General features: G+C 38.8%; 2 protein-coding genes and 1 pseudogene across 2 annotated transcripts in view; 1 reads left to right on the top strand and 2 right to left on the bottom strand.

Annotated features, from left to right (window-relative positions):
• LOC146467549 (putative skeletal organic matrix protein 5) overlaps window positions 1-17,710 on the bottom strand; it is a 76,718-nt gene extending 59,008 nt beyond the window's left edge. Inside the window, exon 1 of the mRNA XM_085125854.1 lies at window positions 17,633-17,710. The gene's annotated coding sequence lies outside the window, so the exon portion shown is untranslated. The remainder of the gene's footprint in view (window positions 1-17,632) is intronic.
• Window positions 16,230-18,050, top strand: LOC146467548 (putative skeletal organic matrix protein 5). The gene is made up of 2 exons (XM_085125862.1): window positions 16,230-16,345; window positions 17,532-18,050. Exons 1-2 carry the CDS (start codon window positions 16,283-16,285, stop codon window positions 18,048-18,050), a joined length of 582 nt encoding a protein of 193 aa, XP_084981988.1. The 5' UTR covers window positions 16,230-16,282.
• Window positions 18,051-18,756: 706 nt separating this feature from the next.
• LOC146467547 (uncharacterized) lies at window positions 18,757-19,626 on the bottom strand (annotated as a pseudogene).
• Window positions 19,627-20,297: the final 671 nt, after the last annotated feature.

Genomic DNA, 20,297 nt, shown 5'->3' with positions numbered 1-20,297 from the left:
CTTTTTGTCTACAGTTATAGTTATCTCTCCGCCCTAAAGTTTAATTCTACAGTTTAGCGGAGATAGTGGTCCCTTATCACTCGAATACCCCAAATATAAAGGTTGGAAATATCCCTTAAACCACTGAGTGGTTTCGCAACTTGGGTTATCTACTATTCTAAAAATAATTTCTCTTGTCATCTTTTATTCACCAAATTATTTTGCCCAGTTTTTAAGTCCGATTATGTGGGTAGTTATATAGGGAAATGTGTTCTATAATTTTAGTTGCATGTGTTATTGTAATTAAATGTCACTATAGTTTTTGTGTTCTCTTACCCGCATCCGTTGAGAGACATTTATATTTGTCTATAACAAACCGATTGAAAGTTGCATTCTGTCCTCCTTTTTCTGGATCAGTTCCACGAGATCGGCATATTTGGCAAAGCATGGACGAATGATTTGTTTGAAAACATCTCATGACCAAATGTTCAAAAATAATTAGTAATTTTGGACAGCCTTTTGCATGGGCCAATTTTTAGTTTTGTTTTTTTAAGTTGTATACACTTTAATTAGCGACAATAACTGTTGACCGTTCAACCTGTTTGTCTTGAGGTTGTTAACGGACGTTCACAAAGCAAGTACAAAGTTCGGAGACTTTAACTTCGCGGCAATTTAGGTTGCATTTACAATAAATATCGAAAAGTGTCATAAATGCTTAAAAAATACCACAGACATTTCGGGTATCTAACCCTTCTACAGTGTGGAACTAAACCGTAAATAGAGGCAGCGCGTGCGCGTACAACCACATAGCGCGCATGCATAAAGTAATAGTTCAAATAAAGCTAAAATTAAGTTTGAGACCATTCAGCTGAACAGTTTCCAGTTAAAAATGATGTTCATTTCATGCCTAGGTTGGATGTTCGTCCCATTGCATAAAAGCATACCCCGCGTCGTATTCTATTGCTTAGCGTGAGCAAGCCGAACGCTTGACGCCGCACGTGTAATAACTAATTAAACTTGGGGTATGAACCAGAAATACGAAGCTACCAGAAACGATAAGTCATGTGAGCGAAAAAGAAAAAGCATTACATCCAGCAGATCTTTTGTGTATTAGAACTTACCATAAATTTCTACTTGTTTTTTGAATTGAAAACGATCCTCAGATGAACACGTCTTGGGTATCTAGGCTTTGCCTAAAGAGATTACCTTCGTTAAATTGTTAGTAATTAAACAACCAGATCTCCTGAGGCTTAATCATTTTTGTTCAAACAACATTACGTCCAAGAAAATGACTGAATAATTCATTACTCAAAATAACGAATGGGGAACCAATAAGTAATTGCGGAGTTCTCGCAGCTAAACCTCAGAAAATTAAAACATTTTTTTGGTGGGTCAAGAAAAATACCATAGACACTTGCACAATAACAGGGAGTCGCGATTGTGATCATCATGATCTAATTTTTCCTTACAATCGCGCCACTAGATCAAACGCACGAGCCACGAGAATAAAGGAAATGATCACTAACGATAAAATTGTCGTGATGAAAAAAAGGATTCTCCCAAATAGCACCATAGGGAATGTATGGAGAACACTGAGAACAATATGTACAATACAACTGGACACTGTAACCAAAAGAGCATGTTGTACTTGGTTGTTAGTGGGAATATTATCATAATACACTGAATATTCTTTAAAAAAGGGGGTCAAATTTACAAAGAATGTATGGTTGGGTGGCATTAGGCCTTATCACGGTTTTCGACGCCATTTTGACGAGTAGGCAAACACACTTGAAATAACAGTGTTTCATGGAAATCCGATGTCAAATAATTTTAGCATCGCTTCTTAAAAATGCATGAATTGGAAACTTTTGGCACTAGGAAAAGGATTTTAGGAAAGAAATTGGAGGGATGTAGCTGTGCCAGAAAGCTTCCAGTCGTGTTTTGAACTTTCCATACATTTGCCTGTATTTTTTCCCGCGAACTATTTTTAGTAGCAGTTCATGGCTGGTTCGCTTTACAGACAAATGTATGGAAAGTTCAACACACGACTGGGCGCTTTCTGGCACAGCTACATCCCTCCAATTTTTGTTCTTAAAATTATTTTCCTGGTGCCAAAAGTTTCCAATTCATGAATTTTTCAGAAGCGATTTTTTATGAAAATTATTTGACACCGGATTTCCTTACAAACACTGTTATTTCAAGCGTGTTTGCCTACTCGTCAAAATGGCGTCGAAAACCATGATAAGTCCTATTGCCAACTGCAGCCATACATCCTAGTTAAAGTCTTGCAACGCTTAACGATCATTTCTCAAAAAAAAAAAAAAAAACGATATGACATATTATTCTCAAATTCCCAGTGAGTACTAAGCTTGCCAACCTCTTTCAAGTTATTGGCTACATTTATTTGTAGCTTGTTTTGTCATTTATGCTAATGAGGTTGAACGTGTAACTTAGAGATCATCCTATCAGATTTACCTTGTTTCTCAGTTTTAAGCAGACCACAGAGAATTTTAAATAAAAAAAACTTTTAGGGCAACTATATTTGCTAAAATTGTTCATTGGTATTTTTTTTAAATCGCTAATAGCAATAAAAAAAATCGCTAAATAATCACTGGTAATTTTATTTTGGTAGTTAAACTGGCAGATCGCCTATGGATAAGAAAAAAATTTCCTGAAACGGCGACACATTTTAATGACAGAAAATTATGGGTGAGGTTGAGGTTATTGTCTTTCCAATAACGAATTACGTCGACATTGTCAGTTTTGAAAGTCAGGTAATAACTTCACTATGACACATTTAATTTAACTGTTGCCATGCTCTTTTATTTCGCTCACACAAAGAGAAAAGTCAAGTTTCTCTTTTTTCTATGTAAACCTATATAATAAAATGATATAAATCTGTATAGCGCATAAGTATCGTATGATGAGATGATCAAATATGTTTAAGATGTGTTTTACCTCAGATTAATTTTAAAGGGGCACTGTAACGGAGATTTTGCTTCATTTAGGTCAGAACTACTCAAATGTTTGGCTGAAGAACCTCACTTAACGATTTAACACGAGGAGGAAAATATTAAGTGATATATCCGAGGAAGAACACTAAACTTTAATTAATTTTTGCGATTTCACCTAAATACATAGGAAGAACGTGAAAAAATGGTTAATAGCCATAGCCATGCACAACAAATAATTAATACTAGTTTCTGTGCAACAGTAGGGTTATTTGAGTAACAAAACTGACCCATTATTTCAATGTCTCCGTCAATATAGATACGTTTTTAAGATCCAAATTGACGCTAAAAAAATAGATGACATCGACTCCTGATAAAAAATACTAAAAATTAAAAGTTTTCTTTACGATCTTTGCTATCGATGAATTTTTACGATATTTTGATTGACATGGTTGAAAGTTTTTCTAATTGAAAGGTGGGTTACAGCTACAAATTAAGAGCACCTTATTCCACATTAACCATATTCTTCGTTAGGTTCAATTTTTAAGTTTTCAGTTCTTTCCTTGAGAAAGTTTAAAATTCTTAACGAGCATTATTCTAGATGATTATTGAATTATGGTAGAGAGTGTGTTGGAGGAGCGAAATAATCATTTCGGTCGAAATAAATTTTATTTTTATGCAAATATCTTTTATTGTTAAACTCTCCAAAATAGCCGCCATAAAAACACTCTATTATTATTTTGGTGGACGAAAAAATCCACACAACACTTATTCATTATTCTGGTCGTCGGAGAGGAAAGTTCAAAATAATAAATCACTTCTTTGTATCTAACTGAGTTAGATAGTGATAGTGAGGAACGTCTAAAAGGAACAAGTTCAATATTCTGGCAACAGAAAAAGTCGAAAAATGTAAAACGTGTAATGAGGGACTGGTCAAAAAGTATTGGGTGGGGTGGGACGGAGCATTTGGAAATGTGGTGGATGAAAAACACATGGCCCACCCCCTCCTTTTGGTACAAATGTGACTGACCCACCCCTTAATGGAGGTTGAAAATTACCTGACCCACCCCCTTTTAAGCATGGATTGTTTGGTTGTATAATCCAAGAAAACCACATGTTGGGTATGACAACAGCAGCCTCGCTTCATGAGTAATTAAATTTGGTGAATAACGCTTTTTCAAACGGTTCATAGCCATCACTGTCACTCCAACTGTTTAAACCAGTTTTGCGAGGAGGATACTATCATTATCGGAGGTATCACTCCCAATATCCTCCAACCACAGTCGCCCTTGCTTCTTACGCTTCACCTACTTCTGAGCTGCTGACACTCGATTCAGAGCCACTTCTGTCTTTGCTAGTGGATACACTGCCTATGCCTGTTCACAACTAAATGTTAGTTGACACTAAGTCAAGCTTGTTTGTTTTTTGTTTTTTGTTGTTGTTTTTTCGTTGATATTTTTTTCGGTTGCCAGGCTCCAACGGATGTACAGTTTAAGAACAGAAACTCTTGCTTTTTCAGCAAATCCTCAGAGAGGAGTTTCCCCCACTCCGCATCCTCATAAAAAGCTTATTTAATGCAAAATTCGATAAAGTTATAAGCTATTTTGGTTATTCCTCTGCTAAGGCGAAGGAAGCCGGTAAACAGTAAAATGATAGAGCGCCATTCCGTCGAATTAATCGGGTATCAAACGTGATCTCTGACGAAATTTAGCTGCACAGTGTTAATCACAAATCATCAGTCTCTCAAAGGGTGTGAGCATTTCCCCGTATTTCTATTGGTTTTCTTTTAATATATCTGTCAAGTTCCAGTAAAAAAGAATTTGCAAACGTGTTGCTTTCCGAGGCCGCCAGGAGGGAAGTATTTGATTTAAAAAAAAAAATGCCGACAACCTTTTGTTCCTCGTTGTTCAGTTAACTTTCGGGCCAAATTTCACGAAATTTCGTCAATTCTACATACCCTACTAATTCAATTGAAGAGGAGGTATCTTGCTGAAATCGTATTGCGAGTTTTCGCCTTCTAAAGATTTAGAAGCATGTCACGCCTTCTCGGAGAATTACGTCAACACCGGGCTCACACTGTGAACCGCCAGCCAATAACATAGTAGAACCCCTGACGTTCACAGGAAGCAAAATGGTGCTTCGCAGGAAAGTTATAATTTTTCAGTCACGTTTTTCCCAGTTAGCTTCTGCGAGCACGTTTTTGGTATTACCTAGGGGAAAAAATGTTTAACAAAAAAGAAACGAAAAGAAAAGAAGATAAACCGACAAGCAAGCGCCAATGCAGCATCATAGGGAGGCACTAGTGGCCGACATGAAAGCTATCGGGTAAGTTTTGTTTGTGTTCAATAACATTGCAAGTCTTCGAATTAATGAGCGTATATTGGTTTATAAACCAAGATGTGCAAGAATACTAGAACCCCCAAAGGCAATCTCCAACACTTAACCAGGCTTGACGATGTAATAAATGAGGTTTAAAAGCATGGTTTTATTTTTTTTATTTGTTGAATATGTCGAGAGATACGACTTTTTAAACCGTTTTGCTGGGTTACACGTTGATGAGTGACGCATAATTTCATACGCGTTCCACATGATAAAAACTCGCTTCCATTTTTCAATTGAAAATGAAGTTCTTATGAACAGTCTTTTATAGAATATTGAAACTACAATATATAAGGTTTTTAAATTTAATGACATTAACATAAGAGTTGCACAGTTTCAAGGTGAAATCAGTAAAAAGTACAAGTGCGCAGCGTGAATCGTGAACTTGTAAACAAAACCAGAAACAAAAGTTTATGCGAATATTTTTCAATAAAAAGCAAACGCGCATAATAATATCTAACTGCATCTCATAGCACATTTTAGTAGCTTTATGTTGGTGCAAGAACGAGAATTTTACGATGATTCAAACCCGAGCTATAGATTTTTGAACATTTTGCATCTTAAGTATCACGTAACACGCATCAACAGAGAGGCCGTTACGCGCACTGGAGATGTAAGAAAAACTAAACGTGTAGCTACTTTCGGTAGTACGTTTTCAAATAGTTTATTAAACAATGTTTTAAAGCATGGTTTTCTTCCGTTCAATAGTTCAAAAGATATAAATTTTCAAACTTTTGGTTACACGTTAATGACTGACGCATATTTTCCATGCGTGCAAGATAATAAAAAAAAAACTCGCTTGAATTTGAATAAGTTTAAATCGACATTCTATTATACAAGATTGAAAATAAAATATATAAGGCTTTCAATATCAATTAAACTACATTTATAGCATTAAAAGGATAGGAGTTTCCCACTTTTCAAGTTGAATCAGTGTACAGAAGAAGCACGCCTGTGTCTTTTCAGTTGTAGCATCGCGTTTTGCGTTCTTTCGAGGAGCTCGTTTACAGCTTTCTCAGGAGCCTTCGTATGTGCAGTCCACGAAACATTGCTCACTGGTCTAGGAAGATTAAAAATACTTAGCACCTTCTGTGCTGCAAAGTGATAAGAAATTGACTTGCCTATTTCCAAAACCACAGCACTCAAACTCGAGTGTAAACAAAAAATGCTAATACAGTCGAACCTGCATATAACGGCCACCCTCGGGACTTGAAGAACTGGCCGCTTAATACAGGTGGCCGCTTAATACAGGATCACTAAAAATACTCACTGGGCGTTGTCTAATGTCAATTTTAATGGTGTATCATACAAAAACATTTCATGCAAGGAAACAATAGGACAATCAACACTCTTTCAAGAGATCAATACTTTAAAAAAAGTTCAGTGCCAACTTGTGACTTAATGGTATAATATACGGAACATTGTGTAAAAGCACTGTGCAATAAATTGTCCTCTACTCTCGTACGGTGTACAGTACTGTATTTCTAACTCACTTACTTACGTGACTTGCAGTTCACAACAAAATATCTCATTCCGTCATTTCATAGTTGTTACGATCGAAGTGGAGTTATAACGGTAATGTTGCTAATTAAAAGTAACACAATATATAACAAAATTCTTCAAGTTAAAATAGGAATAGGGAAAGAATTACAGCGACTTAAACAAGTGGGAAACGTGCGTTTGGCACCTCGGAATTTGAAACTTTTGTTTGTAGAGCAAGTCGTTGACTGTCGGCACTCCCAGCGACAATTCCTGTTATCCATGGTACTGTGCATATGGCTTAGTTTCCATTCAAGGGTGGCCGCTTAATACAGGTAAAAATAACAAAGAAAGACAAACATCGGACTGCTACAGGGTGGCCGCGGCCGCTTAATAGAGGTGGCCGCCTAATACGGGTAACAAATACAGCGTTTGTATGAGCAAACAATCGGGACTTTGAAAACTGGCCGCTGAATACAGGGCCGTTATATACAGGTTCGACTGTAAGTTGAAATGAAGCCGTTGCCGCGAAAAGGTCGCTGTGGAGTCCACGCCTTACAGAGATTATGTCACCTTGAAAACTCATTAACTTTTTTTGCGAAAATACCTTTTTCTTAATGTTCTCGCGCGTGTTTTAAGATTTTAAATAATTTGTTTTTGAAAATGTAAGTTTAAGTAATTAACTTTAATTTGATCGAAAAATAAACATTCGGCAAAAAGTAGCCCCTCGAAGGTTTGGAGTAACCTTAAATACTGCTTTCTTTTCCTAGTGAAATCTCACCGCGGTCGGTTGGCAGAGACGTGTACCTATTCCTGTTATAAAATAGGATGACCCACCCCCCATGGGTAGCTGAAAATTGAACGACTCACCCCTTACTAAGGGTCCAAAACTGATGACCCACCCCTCTTTGCTCTGACCCTCCCCACCCTATACTTTTTGATCAGTCCTTAATATTTATATAAGTCTTTTTGTGGTTATGACGGATATTTTGTTTACAATGCAATTCTGACAGAGGTACATGGTGATTTAATAGTTTTAAAAAACGAAAAGTGTGTAACGCGTCTTTGATCACTAAGCGATTATCATGTGAACTTTAGTAAATAGGTGTTTCCTAGCGATAAATTGTAATTTAATATAATCCAATCAAGAAAGAAATATTTGACAATTATCGGAATTTATCGCTTAGCCGACCAGAAGCATTGACAGGGCTAGGAAAGAACTTACTTTGTATTACAGATTGCTAAGGAGTAAAGTGTTTCCTCAATCGGTAATAAACTGTGAAATTCAACTTTTGTGATTTTTGTGGAGGATACTGTTTATTGGCAGGCGAACATTCTCCGTAGTCGAAAGGGAAGTCGAATCTCAAGATTAAATTAACTTGTCGATTAATATTAGCAGCATTACCTTCTCACTCCAAAGAGTCTAGACTAGATATTTACTATTTACTCGTGCCGGTACGGCAACGAGTCAATATTTCGGGTCCGTTTTACTTTTTCTTGTTTTCGCGTACCTTTTTGTGCAATATTGGACGCGTTAGATCTGGGTCAAGGTGATTCACGCTTTGCACTGCATGACCCGCCATTGTATTGCGTCAAAGGCGGGACTGGTTATAATTTAAAATTATTGCTATTTTACTTTGTTAAGCCGGCGACACACCTGGTGATTTTATATGCCGATCGGGGCGAATTTGATCGCGAATATCCCAAGCGATTTTTGCCAACGGTTGGTGCGGACACACTTGACGATTTTTTTTCGCCGATCGCGGCGATGTGGCAGCTTTAAAAATTCATGTGATAAAATCGTCCAACCTGATGGGTTGACTGGGGATTCGTAGCAATAAACGGGCACACTTGGCGAATACCGGAGAATTTAATAGCCGATTACTGACATGCCATAAATTAGCGATTTTATACGCCGATCGCGGCGATCGGCGAAAATCGCAATCGCTGCACCGGGCACACCCAGTGGCGATTTTCGCCCATCGCGGCGATCGGCGTATAAGATCGCCAAGTGTGTCGCCGGCTTTACATGATCCCGACGGCCACATGGCTCTCATGTGTTTGTAAACACACACAAGTTTAAAAATCTCTGAAATAATTCTACCAAACACCAAAGACGATTTTTTCCGTGTTCTCCACTCCTTAATTAGAGACTAGAATTATTACTATAGGAGCAGTATTGACACAGTTTTGAATTTCCAAACATTTTTCCCCCGGGCCGCTAAGTTGCTCTTACACGAAAATTATTATCATGACGTGTTATCTGACAGCCGTTTACAAATCATTTGTAAACGAAAATGCTTTTTTCTGGGCAACGATCAATAATTTTTCTTTTTGTTACGTGTTTCAAGCTTTACATAGCACCGCTTCCATACCACTGATATTCTTAGAGAAATTATTTTTTGAACATTTTGTTTTGGATCCGTGTACATGCAATATGCATGTATATATAAACACGTCTTAAAACTCTTACAATTTTTGTAAGGGCCAGAATTATTTTAGTAGGAGCAATATTGACTGAGTCATGATTTTTCAACATTTTATCCAAGCGCCAAATATGTCTGGGAACCCTGTTAAGCAACGACGACGGAAGTAACAACATTTGAACAACTGAAGCAATCACTCCGCACGTGCATTTTAAATTTTGGTACATTTCTTTGCCGTTCTCCGCTGACAACAACGTGAAATGACCTAATTTAAGGTTTTGTGGAAAACATGAGAAAACAACGGTGATTTTTTTCTTTCTCTGTTAACTTGAACGCAACTCCTACCAATTTGGGAACAAACCGTTAACTAGTCTAATGCGTTTCCGAGCAACCATCAATAATTTTAATTGTTTTACGTGTTTCAATCTTTACAAATATACTTTAGTCGTTTCGATAGGACAAATATTCGTGGAGAAACTTATTTTTGAACATTTTGTTTCGGGGCAGTTTCGTTCGCTCCGCACAGTTCTCATTCATTTGTATACACACTTTAAGATTTGTCAAGAAACCAAGAGTGATTTCCCCGGGTTCTCCTTTTCTTGACTGTTTACCTAGATTTCAGTAGGAGCAATATTGACTGAGTTGTAAATTTTACGCATGTAATGAAGAGAGAATATAAGTTTATTTTAGGAGTAAACTAACAACGACAAAACTTAATGTCAGGCATCAATTGATTGTTCACCTGCAATGTGAAACTTCTTACCGCTTGAAAATCCGCGAAAATAGATCGATAAAAACACAAAGTGTGGATCTAAAGAAGAAACTTTCGGAATAATTTCTTCCACGGAATTTGATCTGCTTCCTCAACCAATCAAAAGGACACTGTTATGCTTGGTTATCATTCGTTGAAAGAAGAAGTAGCGAGGTGGAAGCACTTGGTCGCCATGACTGATTTCAGAGACACGAAAACTTAACGTTTAGGAATTTTCTTTCTAGCTGCAGCACTTGATTTCCATGTATTTGTGGTACAAACAACCCTGCTTAAACAGTCGAACTCCAAAGAACTTGAAATTAAGAACTCGCTGTTTTAGGACACAAAATGAAGAAACCAACGAAATGTAGAACTGGCGGGCTCAGCCAATCTGGAGCGATTATTTTCGATCGGGGAAAGGAAATAAAGAAAAATTGCTCTTCGTTAAAATAAATCAGCATTCAAAAACATTTTGCCCTCTGTATTACATTGTTATTGTTATTGCTAATGGGCAGTTTGCTGCATATGCGCTAAAAATAATAGATAACTGATAATCGATACGCTACTTAAGCAGATTTCTATAAATGTTATGAAAAAAAATGGAGCTCCGCTTTTAGGCTTGGATAAATATATGTATTAGTCTCGACTGATTATCGACTATCATGCGCCGTTTGATCAGGGCTTAAGAAACTTATTTTGAGTAAATCATTTGATTCTTCCAACATTTGCAATTGCCATTTTTGCTTCCGTTTTTCTTCCTATTTTTTTTTAATTTTTACAGCAAACATTTAAATACGATTCCAGCCTTTGGAGCCACGACGAAACTTTCAACCTTCCAGGAGGGAGTCTGGGTTTGCAGAGCAAGAAAAAAAGTCACCAACTAACTGTAACAGTAATTGAAAGGTTGCCTGAGTTGTTCTAGTAATTATAAAAGCTATTGTGCATGTCTCCCAGGCGCCACTGACTTCAGATAACAAGCAGGTGTCGGCTTTAATTGCACGTGTTAATTGACATGGTTGAAGTATTCTGTTGGTAGAAATTCTTGTGATAGATAGAGTGAGAAAATTACTAAGCTTCTGTTGTTTTTACTTATCAACCAATTAATACTACAAACATGCCTGTGCAGGTGTTCGGAATATTCTACTTCACCCTTCAACTTTTGATCCAGTTCAATCGATTTTGTGCTATCAAAAGAGATGAATATGTTTAGACTGCTGCTGTCACTGACTTCTCTTATTTTATTTTCGTCCGGTAAGTGATATTACAAGTAGACGACACTGTTAAATATCACAGTAAAAAAAAAAAAAAATCTCAGCGTACTCCGCTCCGTTGTGATTAAAAAAGATCAAGTTTCATTAACACTGGCTGATGGTATTTTCGTCTATCGTAAAAATACAACCTTAGCTTCATTTAAACAGTGAGCGTTGGAAGGTTAGTATATCGTCTGAGAATCGAAACACAAAACAGCAATGTTTTACGGCTTTGTTCAGGCGATCAGTTTGTAAGGGGAAAACGAAAGGAACAGAAATCACAGAAAACGAGAGAAATAGTAACGCGGCAGATAATTTCTCCACCATTAGTGCGTTTTGTACCTATCCACTAAGGTCATTCCCTTTTCCGCCGTCTTTTTGGTTTCAGTTCATGAAGAGCCAACCGCAATCAGTCGAACGAATGGGTGAAAAAACAGTACGAGTCGCATATTATTTTGAGAAGATCGTACCGGTAATTTAATTTTCATAGCTTAACTACCCTTTTGGGTTTTTTGTATGTTATTGCATTCTCCACAGGATTTGACAATTTATATTACCCAGAATTTCGTCAGGCCCTTTTAGTACAAGAGGAGTTTCATTATCTGAAGGTGCCCAGAGCTGGAACCTACACAGTGTACGACGAATATGAATGCATTCGTAAATGCCTGGAGACGCCTTCATGCCTGTCTTTGAACGTGGCCGCATCCAGAGCGGATAACGAGAAGCTTTGGTGCGAACTGTTGACTTCTGAAAAGTACAGGAACCCTAAGGAGTACAGATGGAGCAGAAATTCGCATCACTTGTACATCGAGGTAAGGCAAGAGGGTAGTGGGGCAGAAGCTTTTTTAAATTCATATACCAAGGTAAATTTCAACTAAATGTTATAACAATAGACGCTTTAATGAAAGTTGCGACCACAGTGCCAACCTTCCAGTGATATCTTTGCGTTAAATGTTTGGTTTTGACAACTTGAAGGGGAGAGGCCTTCATGAGTGCAGTTCATTCCTGTAACCGCACAAGCGTTTTCCATCGCGTTTCTGCTTTTTTAACCAAACGAATTTCCTCATTATTGCAGATCTTCATGATTTGATCTATTGTTTCTGGGAGATTCTAATTGATACACAGCAATTACATTAATTGTAAGAATAATTGTTTCAGTTTTTGCTGTTTAAGTTTCATTGTAGCTCAAATTTTACACAATATCTATAATTTGTAGTACTTCTCGAGTGTTATCAAATTCTATAAGGGCTTTTTGTTCTTCGATGGCGGCAAGGAACATTTTTTCCTATTAATCCAATTCGAACAATATTTTAGACCTCCGAAACTGGCGAGCATTTCTCAAAAATAAAGAAACATTTCAGTCCCGACAATCTACTTTAAATGTCGAACTTTCGAGAATATAAATATTTAATTTGTCATAATTTAAAACATTAACGTTAAAATGTTTTCGAGCCTGGGAATGCCCGCTCTTATTTGAACCCTCCAGGTTTTGAATTTTGACACAAACAACACCAAACTTAGTTGCGTTTGAAAAATGACGGCCATATTTTCAAAATTTGGAATTTCTCCTTTACCTTCTTACGAGAATTTTTCAGTTACATTTTTATACCACTCTTACTGGTTTTGATTACTTTTGAGTCAATTTGACTTTTTCAGAGAAAGCGAGAAATCCAAGATGGCGTTCCAAAATGCCAGCTGTCCAGAACACGGGACGCATTTCCCACGTCACACATGAAGTCATCGTCAGTTCACCTCAAAGGAAACGCTTTTGGACGAACTATGGACTGTCCAAATTATCATCATCACCCATTTATTACTAATTACCACGCATTGCATGCATATAACTGTGTGTCCCCTTACTCCCGCCCCAATTTCATCCTCCCTGATAGGCTTAGCATTCCTTCTTCAACACGCTCGCAGGACAGGGAACTCTTCTTCTTTTTTTTTTTTTTTTTTTTTTTTGCTAAAGAAGATTTCGGGCCTACCAGTCGCTTCGTTTGAAGGTTAATAGGAAACTTAAGCAGCGCAAGAGGCGACGATCACGACAACGCCACAAAACAAAAGACTTAATGAGCAAACACAATCGCTCTCCATGTGAGTTTAAATTTTGTTACACTTCCTTTCCGCCCTCTGCGAAACAACAACGTCAAATGACCAAATTCAATGTTAACACATGAAGGGGAATTTTTCATTCTCTTTCTTAACTTGAACGTCACTCCTATCAATGTGGTTCGTAGGTGGTTTGCCGTTTCTGTAGAAGTTGAACGAGTTGTACAAATAAAGTAAAGTTATATTTTCAAGTGACGTTTTCGTTGGCGTTGCCGTCGTCGCTGCGTAAGTTCCCTATCTCCTCTCTCTTGCAATTGGTATCTAGATTAGCTATAACCCGCGGTGTATTCACCTCATAGTGATTAAAAGTTTTTAAATGAAGATTTTTCCTTGGTAAGTTATAAATTAAAGTACGCCATCCCTCACTGGCCCTTTTCCCAGACAAACTAAAGGAGTTAATTGACTTGCATTACACAATAGGACCTATAGCCTGCGAGCAAGAACTCTTTAGGTCAGTCGCGGGAGAATAGCGCGAGCGGCGAGCAAAGCGAGCCACAAGATGGCTTTGGCAGGGGCGGGGGTGGGTCCCCAATCTCCTAGCGACTCGCTTCGCCCGCCGCTCGCGCTATCCTCCCGTGGCTGACCCAAAGGGAGCTTGCTTGTAGGCTATAGGATCCAGGGTCCTCGGTGTACTAAACGAACTGAAACTCCACAGCCAACCAAAAAGGGAAATAAAAAACACTGAGGCTAGCTCCCCGGCTTTTCCTTTAATTCTCGTCATTTTTAGCAACCAGACCATGAATTCAAACAGTTAACGAAACCATAAACAGCTGGTTTAAATTATTAATTAAACAGATCTATCTTCATTTCAGAAACCTTGTCTGACTTCGCCGTGTCAAAATGGGGGTACGTGTGTACCAAACAACAAAACACACTCTTTTGAATGTAACTGCAAAGAAGGCTTCATCGGGAAATATTGCGAATCGCCAAGAGGTAATGTCTTTTTTTTACTATTTGCTACAACGAGTAAACTAGTTAGGGCCGGGTTATTCGAAAGCCGGTTAACGCCAATCCATGATTAAAAGTTAACCTAGGTTTTCATTTCGCTTGTTCAAAATGTGTTTAAAGGCTAATGTCAAGCTAAAGGTAAAGAAACGTCTATGTCAATACTGACGGTCAAAATTTTTTTGGAAGAATCTTCATTCAAGTAATTAAACTAAATTAAATTAGTAATTAAACTCTAATCAAAGTTCACGTTAATCCAGGATTAGCTTAATCGGGCTTCGAACAACTGGACCCAGAAGAACAACGACAAGAAAGGAGTGGCGTTTACTAATGCAAATTCTATCCGGCCAAACGTGGCCCCATTTAAAGCTTCCTTCCGTAAAAGTCAGTTGAAGGATGTTGCGCACAACACTGGTAAGAATTTCTTAGGACTCATTTCAAACGCTCGCGTTAAAACCTGACACAATTTGGTCATCAATTAAACTAAGTATATAAAATTTCGCATTTCAGTCCGAAATGATATTTTCGCTCTAACAATGTTGATAGCGATTAGACTGAGTCATACCTGGAACAGTGCTTAACGGTAATCAACATCGGGAGAGTGAGTGGCTTTAGCAGGCCCCCAGCCAGACTTAACTTTTATGCCCCTAAAACGCAAAAACAAAATCTGTTTTATTTTAATATCAGCCATTTTACGTTGTGAGTAGTCCGAGTAATAGTGAGAATTTAATCGTCTTCTGGTCCTTTTTGATAAATGAAATCAGCAAAGTCTAGCAATGTTTCTTGGCTCTTTTTAGAAAAAAAAATTCCACTCGCGCTTGTTGGATATGGGATGATTATAGTCTACTCCCGCTAGTCGCCTCGTCGGCTTTTTGCACTGTTTTGCCAACACTATCCAACTCGCTCGTGAAAGAAAATGTTACTTGTTCACTAAATCGTTTGTTGCACTATAGTAAATGTTAACGTAAATAAATTTTCTTTCTTTTTTTAGCCGCAAATTCGTGCAAGGATCTGTATGAAGTATATAAGTAAGTCGATACTATACCGTCCAATGGAAAAGAAATGTATTTTTATTGTTCATGTCACCACGTGCACTTACCCACTTAAAGCGTTGCTTAGTTACACGGTTCACCAGTACAACTTAATTTCCGGTTTTTGCGACCGATGAGTTCATGTGCTTTTTCGCTAGAAAATGTTTTGTTCGCTCATTTACTGATCTACTCGCACCTTTTTGCTTGATATTCTCAGTTTATTTTTATTTGTACCTGAATCATACATATTGTTTTGCTGTGAATTTGTTTTCGAAATGTCAAGCTGAAGGAAGAAAGAGGAGGAAAAAGACAAAATCGGGTGGCAAGAATGTAAGCAGCAACAAGAATTTTGTGAAAAAATTGTCCCGTTCTCAAGTTGAAAACGTCGTTGTTTTCCAGAAAATTCCAGGTCGCCTTTCAAAATAATTTTTGCCCCATTACACCTCTTTTGGGTCACATGACTATGGGCGTTGCCCAATGACTTCAACGATTAAACCACTCTTACACATGAATATTGAACAAATTAGATTTCATATGACCAAACATGTGTTGAGTAATAGCAAACAGATTTTCGCTAACAACGGCCTCAAAAGAAAGGTAGAGGGGCCCTTAAGGTAGAAGAGATGAGCAGCATCTTTTCGTAAAATCTGTTCGCTTTTTAGTCGATCTATGGTGCGCTTGATTGACCTTATTTCCCGAAAAAGAATACGTACAAAGATTACTAGAAATTCCTCATGAGAAGTTTTTGGATTTACTGGAATACAAAATGGCTCTTAAATTAAAGCTTATCACCGAAAGTTTGTATATACGTCTGCCAGAATTTACCTAAGAAAATAAATGTAACAACTATTTTGCTTATTCTTATTCCGGAATAAGGTCAATAGAACGCGACCCTAATATGTTAAGAATATTTTACAGGTGGAGAACGACCCAAGTGGTTACACTCATCCTGGACTCAAAACCAACTTCCTTTGTGTGTTACATGGGAGATTTTGGATGTGGAGGTGGGGGATGGACGCCGGTCATGAAAATTGATGGCAGCAAGGTATATTTGTCAAATGTTTATGGAAGTGAATCAATCCTCATAACTTGGATTGCCAATAAAAGTAAGATTAGATCATAATTATGGGAGTAGGAGAGGAGGGGGGCAGGTATTTATCTAGAAACAATTTTATGTGGTCCGTCAGTGTTCGCAAGGAAAATTGCCTTTTGTTACAGTAAGTTTTATGTTCTTTGGCCATTAGTGTCTATTAGTGGTTTTGATTCACGGCTTTTCTTTCGAGTGTAGTGAAAGCCAAGATGGCGAATCAAAGATGGCTGCCATATGGCAAAAATAACATAATTAACACTTATCAGCACTGAGACACACGTACCATCCCCGTGGTATGGCCAATACCGTACGCATGCGCACAACCATATCACCCGGGCAGTGGCAGCCATGGACAGCTGTCTCGCCCTTGTTGGGGCTCATCAGCATGGCATAGCTGTCAGGTCAAGAAGCGGGAGTAAACTCGCGCATCGAGACCCTTTACTGCCGAGGCGAGTGCATAGCACTCCTTTAAGCGCCAGCTCCACCGTAGGCAAGTGGTAGCTGTTGGTTGGGAACCGCAAAACAGTTTTCCCACGGCAATGCTTATGGGGATGGGATCACTTACAGACCTGTGTGCTCAAAATAAATTGTAAACAACACTTATAAGCACTGAGACGCACGTACCATCCCCGTGGTATGGCCAATACCGTACGCATGCGCACAACCATATCATCCGGGCAGTGGCAGCCATGGACAGCTGTTTCGCCCTTGTTGGGGCTCATCAGCATGGCATAGCCGTCGGGTCAAGAAGCGGGACTTGCCTACGGTGGACCACCGTAGGCAGAATCAGCCCCGCCACGGCACCCCAAGAAAAATAATAAACCTGTGTAGACAGGGTGAAGCAATAATAGTGGATGGTAATTACCCCCATTTCTTACAGGGTATTCACCTAATACAGTTTTGCAAGTGTACATATACTGTAACATCAGTTACCTATCGTAATAAATGAAGTAAACAAATAGTTTCACTGATAATTTTGGCGAGGCCTTTGCGAGGCAGGTATTTGTTTCTCTTCCTCACCATCCCGATACATCCGTGTCAGTAATCCTTATCCATACTACTTCCCAGTTATCTCGAGTCCCATTATATGCAACTAATCGGCATTTTTGGTTTTGTCTGTTTTCTTTTTAAATTATTTCAGGGTACATTCCACTACGAGTCCAGCCTTTGGAGCAACAAGGAAACCTTCAACGTTGCAGGAGGGGAGACTGGGTTCGACACGCAAGAAACAAAGTTATCAACCTACTGGAACACCTCCTTCTCCAAGATCTGCCTCGGTATGAAGATTGGCCAGCAGATCAACTTTATTGTCGTAAATAAGACCGCTAGCTCGTTGTTTTCACTGATCGCCGACGGCAAATACCGCTCAACCTTACTGGGTCGTGACACGTGGAAAACACTGATTGGATCTGAAGGTTCCTTGCAGGCTAACTGTAACAAGGAAGGTTTTAACAGTATGTGTTACGGAGGAGGCAACTTCAGAGCTAGAATCGGTATCCTTGATAACGAGCAAGGCGACTGCGTTTCATGTGACTCCAGAATCGGGTTTGGTACAGCAGGAAGACTTGATGTCTCCAACACGTGCGGCATCAGCGCCTTTTTTAACCCTGATAACGGGAATAAGGCAATCAAGGCAATGGGATACATCTTGGTACAGTAAAAAACATAAAATGATAGCCTAAAGCTAAGACCATTGGATTTATCTTATCCACACTTTATTTAACGCGACCATTCTAATAATATAGTAGAGGGTCTGAATGGGGGTGCCTCGAAAACACTAAACACTTAAATTTTTCCTTATATAACATCAAACAGTTAAATTTTAGGCTGTTTAACATCTAACACTAAAAAATTCACCGTAACACTAAATTTGATACAAATGTAAGTGGAAATGGCTTAAAAAAGCCAAAGATACTAATCAAGACAAACGTGGACATTCGATATGGAATAATATCTACAATTAATTTACAGACTGTGTCATTTTTATTACAATTTTGTGTTTGTTCACTGTTTATGTTTCATATCATGGGGGACTATTTCTCAGCAGAATAGGGTAGGACAATAGGCTCGACAATGAAAATTTCCCTATGTCGTTACTACACTTTTGCAATCTTTCATTTTAAAAATATGTTCAATTAATCATCATCATGCTCCTTTAACCTACCGGGAAATAGGCTGTTGCGTCCTCACTAGCCAATCCTCTCGTTTCTTAGCACATGTATCAGCAGCAAGCCAGCCTTTGAATCTGAACCCCCTTGCCTTCCCGGGTCCAAAGTAGCGCTATTTTCGGGTTTTCATTTAATTAACTCCTGATCACAGGGTCATTTACAAGATAATGTATATGCGCACGCCCGATCGTGCAAACTCTACAAGTCAAGGCTAAAATGAGCGCGAATGGCGCGACCAGACCTGGTGAGTGTTGTAGTGTCGGGGTAGGAGTCGTGATCGTCATCATCCATATCGCTGCCTGAGTCGGTGTCGTATTCAACCTCTTGATCTGGCACTTCACCAACAGCAACTATTTCAACCGTGCTATTGTCCACAAACGTGATGCTGGGTACGTGCGAGTCTCCATCGTCATCTGTGTCTTGCGGCATAATTTGTTCCATTCCTTCTCGACCTTCAACAGTTGAGTCATCGTGCAACATTACTTTGGAATGAGGAGGTTGAATGTAATACACTGCTGGTGGGAGAGCTCCGGCTTTGTCTTTTGTGGTTTCACTCCGCATTGTTCTCTGCCTCACAGGACGATATTTGTCCACCAACTCCTTCATCGCTACTTCAATTGGAGGATCTATCCTTGCAGCTGTTGGGGGCTTCATCACTTCAACATCGGCCAACTCCACACTAGACGTTGGAACTGGATAAAACGATTTTTCATGTGTAAAGTATTTGGCGCTCCACTTTGTCGTTCTTTTTAATGATTCTTTTGCAATTGTGCCAAACTCTCGAGCATACTGCATGTAAAGCTGTGAAAGTATCGTTTTTGAAGTGGGAGACTGCTTGAAGGTTTTAATTATAGTGGTCAGTAACGTACGGAGGTCAACGTCACCAAGATAATCCTCATTTATGTTCTTCAAGTTATTTTGCAGTCGTGCCATACCTTGTTCGAGGAGTTCCAACGAGACCTGTGTTTTCTTTGATACAGTTCCTTCGGGACCATTATTTTGTTGCTGCTGCCTCTTTCGTGTTGTAGTGGTGTTTAACTGAAGCAACTGTGCTTTTAATATATTCATTCACTCATGAAACATTGTTGACAGCATCTTGAAGGGATAGTGATACCGCGTCTACGGTTTGAGCACCAATTCCAAAACTGTCGTAAAATTTTCCAAGGGTTTGAAGAAAGGACACTGAGCCAGTAAGAGGTGAAACTATTTTAACCATTCGAGCAGCTACGTCCGACACAAAGATAATATTCTGCAAACAGCATATTCCGTGGACTTGTACAAAGGTGCAGGTTTCACCACTTCCATCATTAGTTCCTTCTTTTCCAGTGCCCATTAGTGTTTCAACAGTTGTGGTTCTGGGATCAAAGGTCTTAACCTTCCTACCTACGATGTGAGTGAAGACAATGACGTCGCCCCAGTAGTGACACAGCCTCTTGATTTCACTGCATGAATCGGACGAATTCCACAGGAGCTGTTTGACGTTTGAATCTGCGAGGTCACAGGCGTATAACCCACCTGCTTTACCAAATGCAGCCAAGTATGCTGACCGTCTCCACACACAAAGAGATTCCATACTTGAAACGCCATCGGGATAATTTATTTCTCGCATGTTAGTACCAACGACGGCAACTCCATTGTACCTTAGTTCCAATTGAATAATCCTTTGGTGCTCGTCATCCAAACACAAAAGAATGTCCGTACTCGCCACAAAAATTGCCGTTAGTTTTACTAAAGGCGTG

Source organism: Pavona decussata, unplaced genomic scaffold (assembly GCF_977016875.1).
Source record: "Pavona decussata unplaced genomic scaffold, jaPavDecu1.1 SCAFFOLD_135, whole genome shotgun sequence".
NCBI lineage: Eukaryota > Metazoa > Cnidaria > Anthozoa > Scleractinia > Agariciidae > Pavona > Pavona decussata.
Note: the sequence above shows the minus strand (reverse complement) of the source record. Positions and strands in the feature narration are given on the sequence as shown.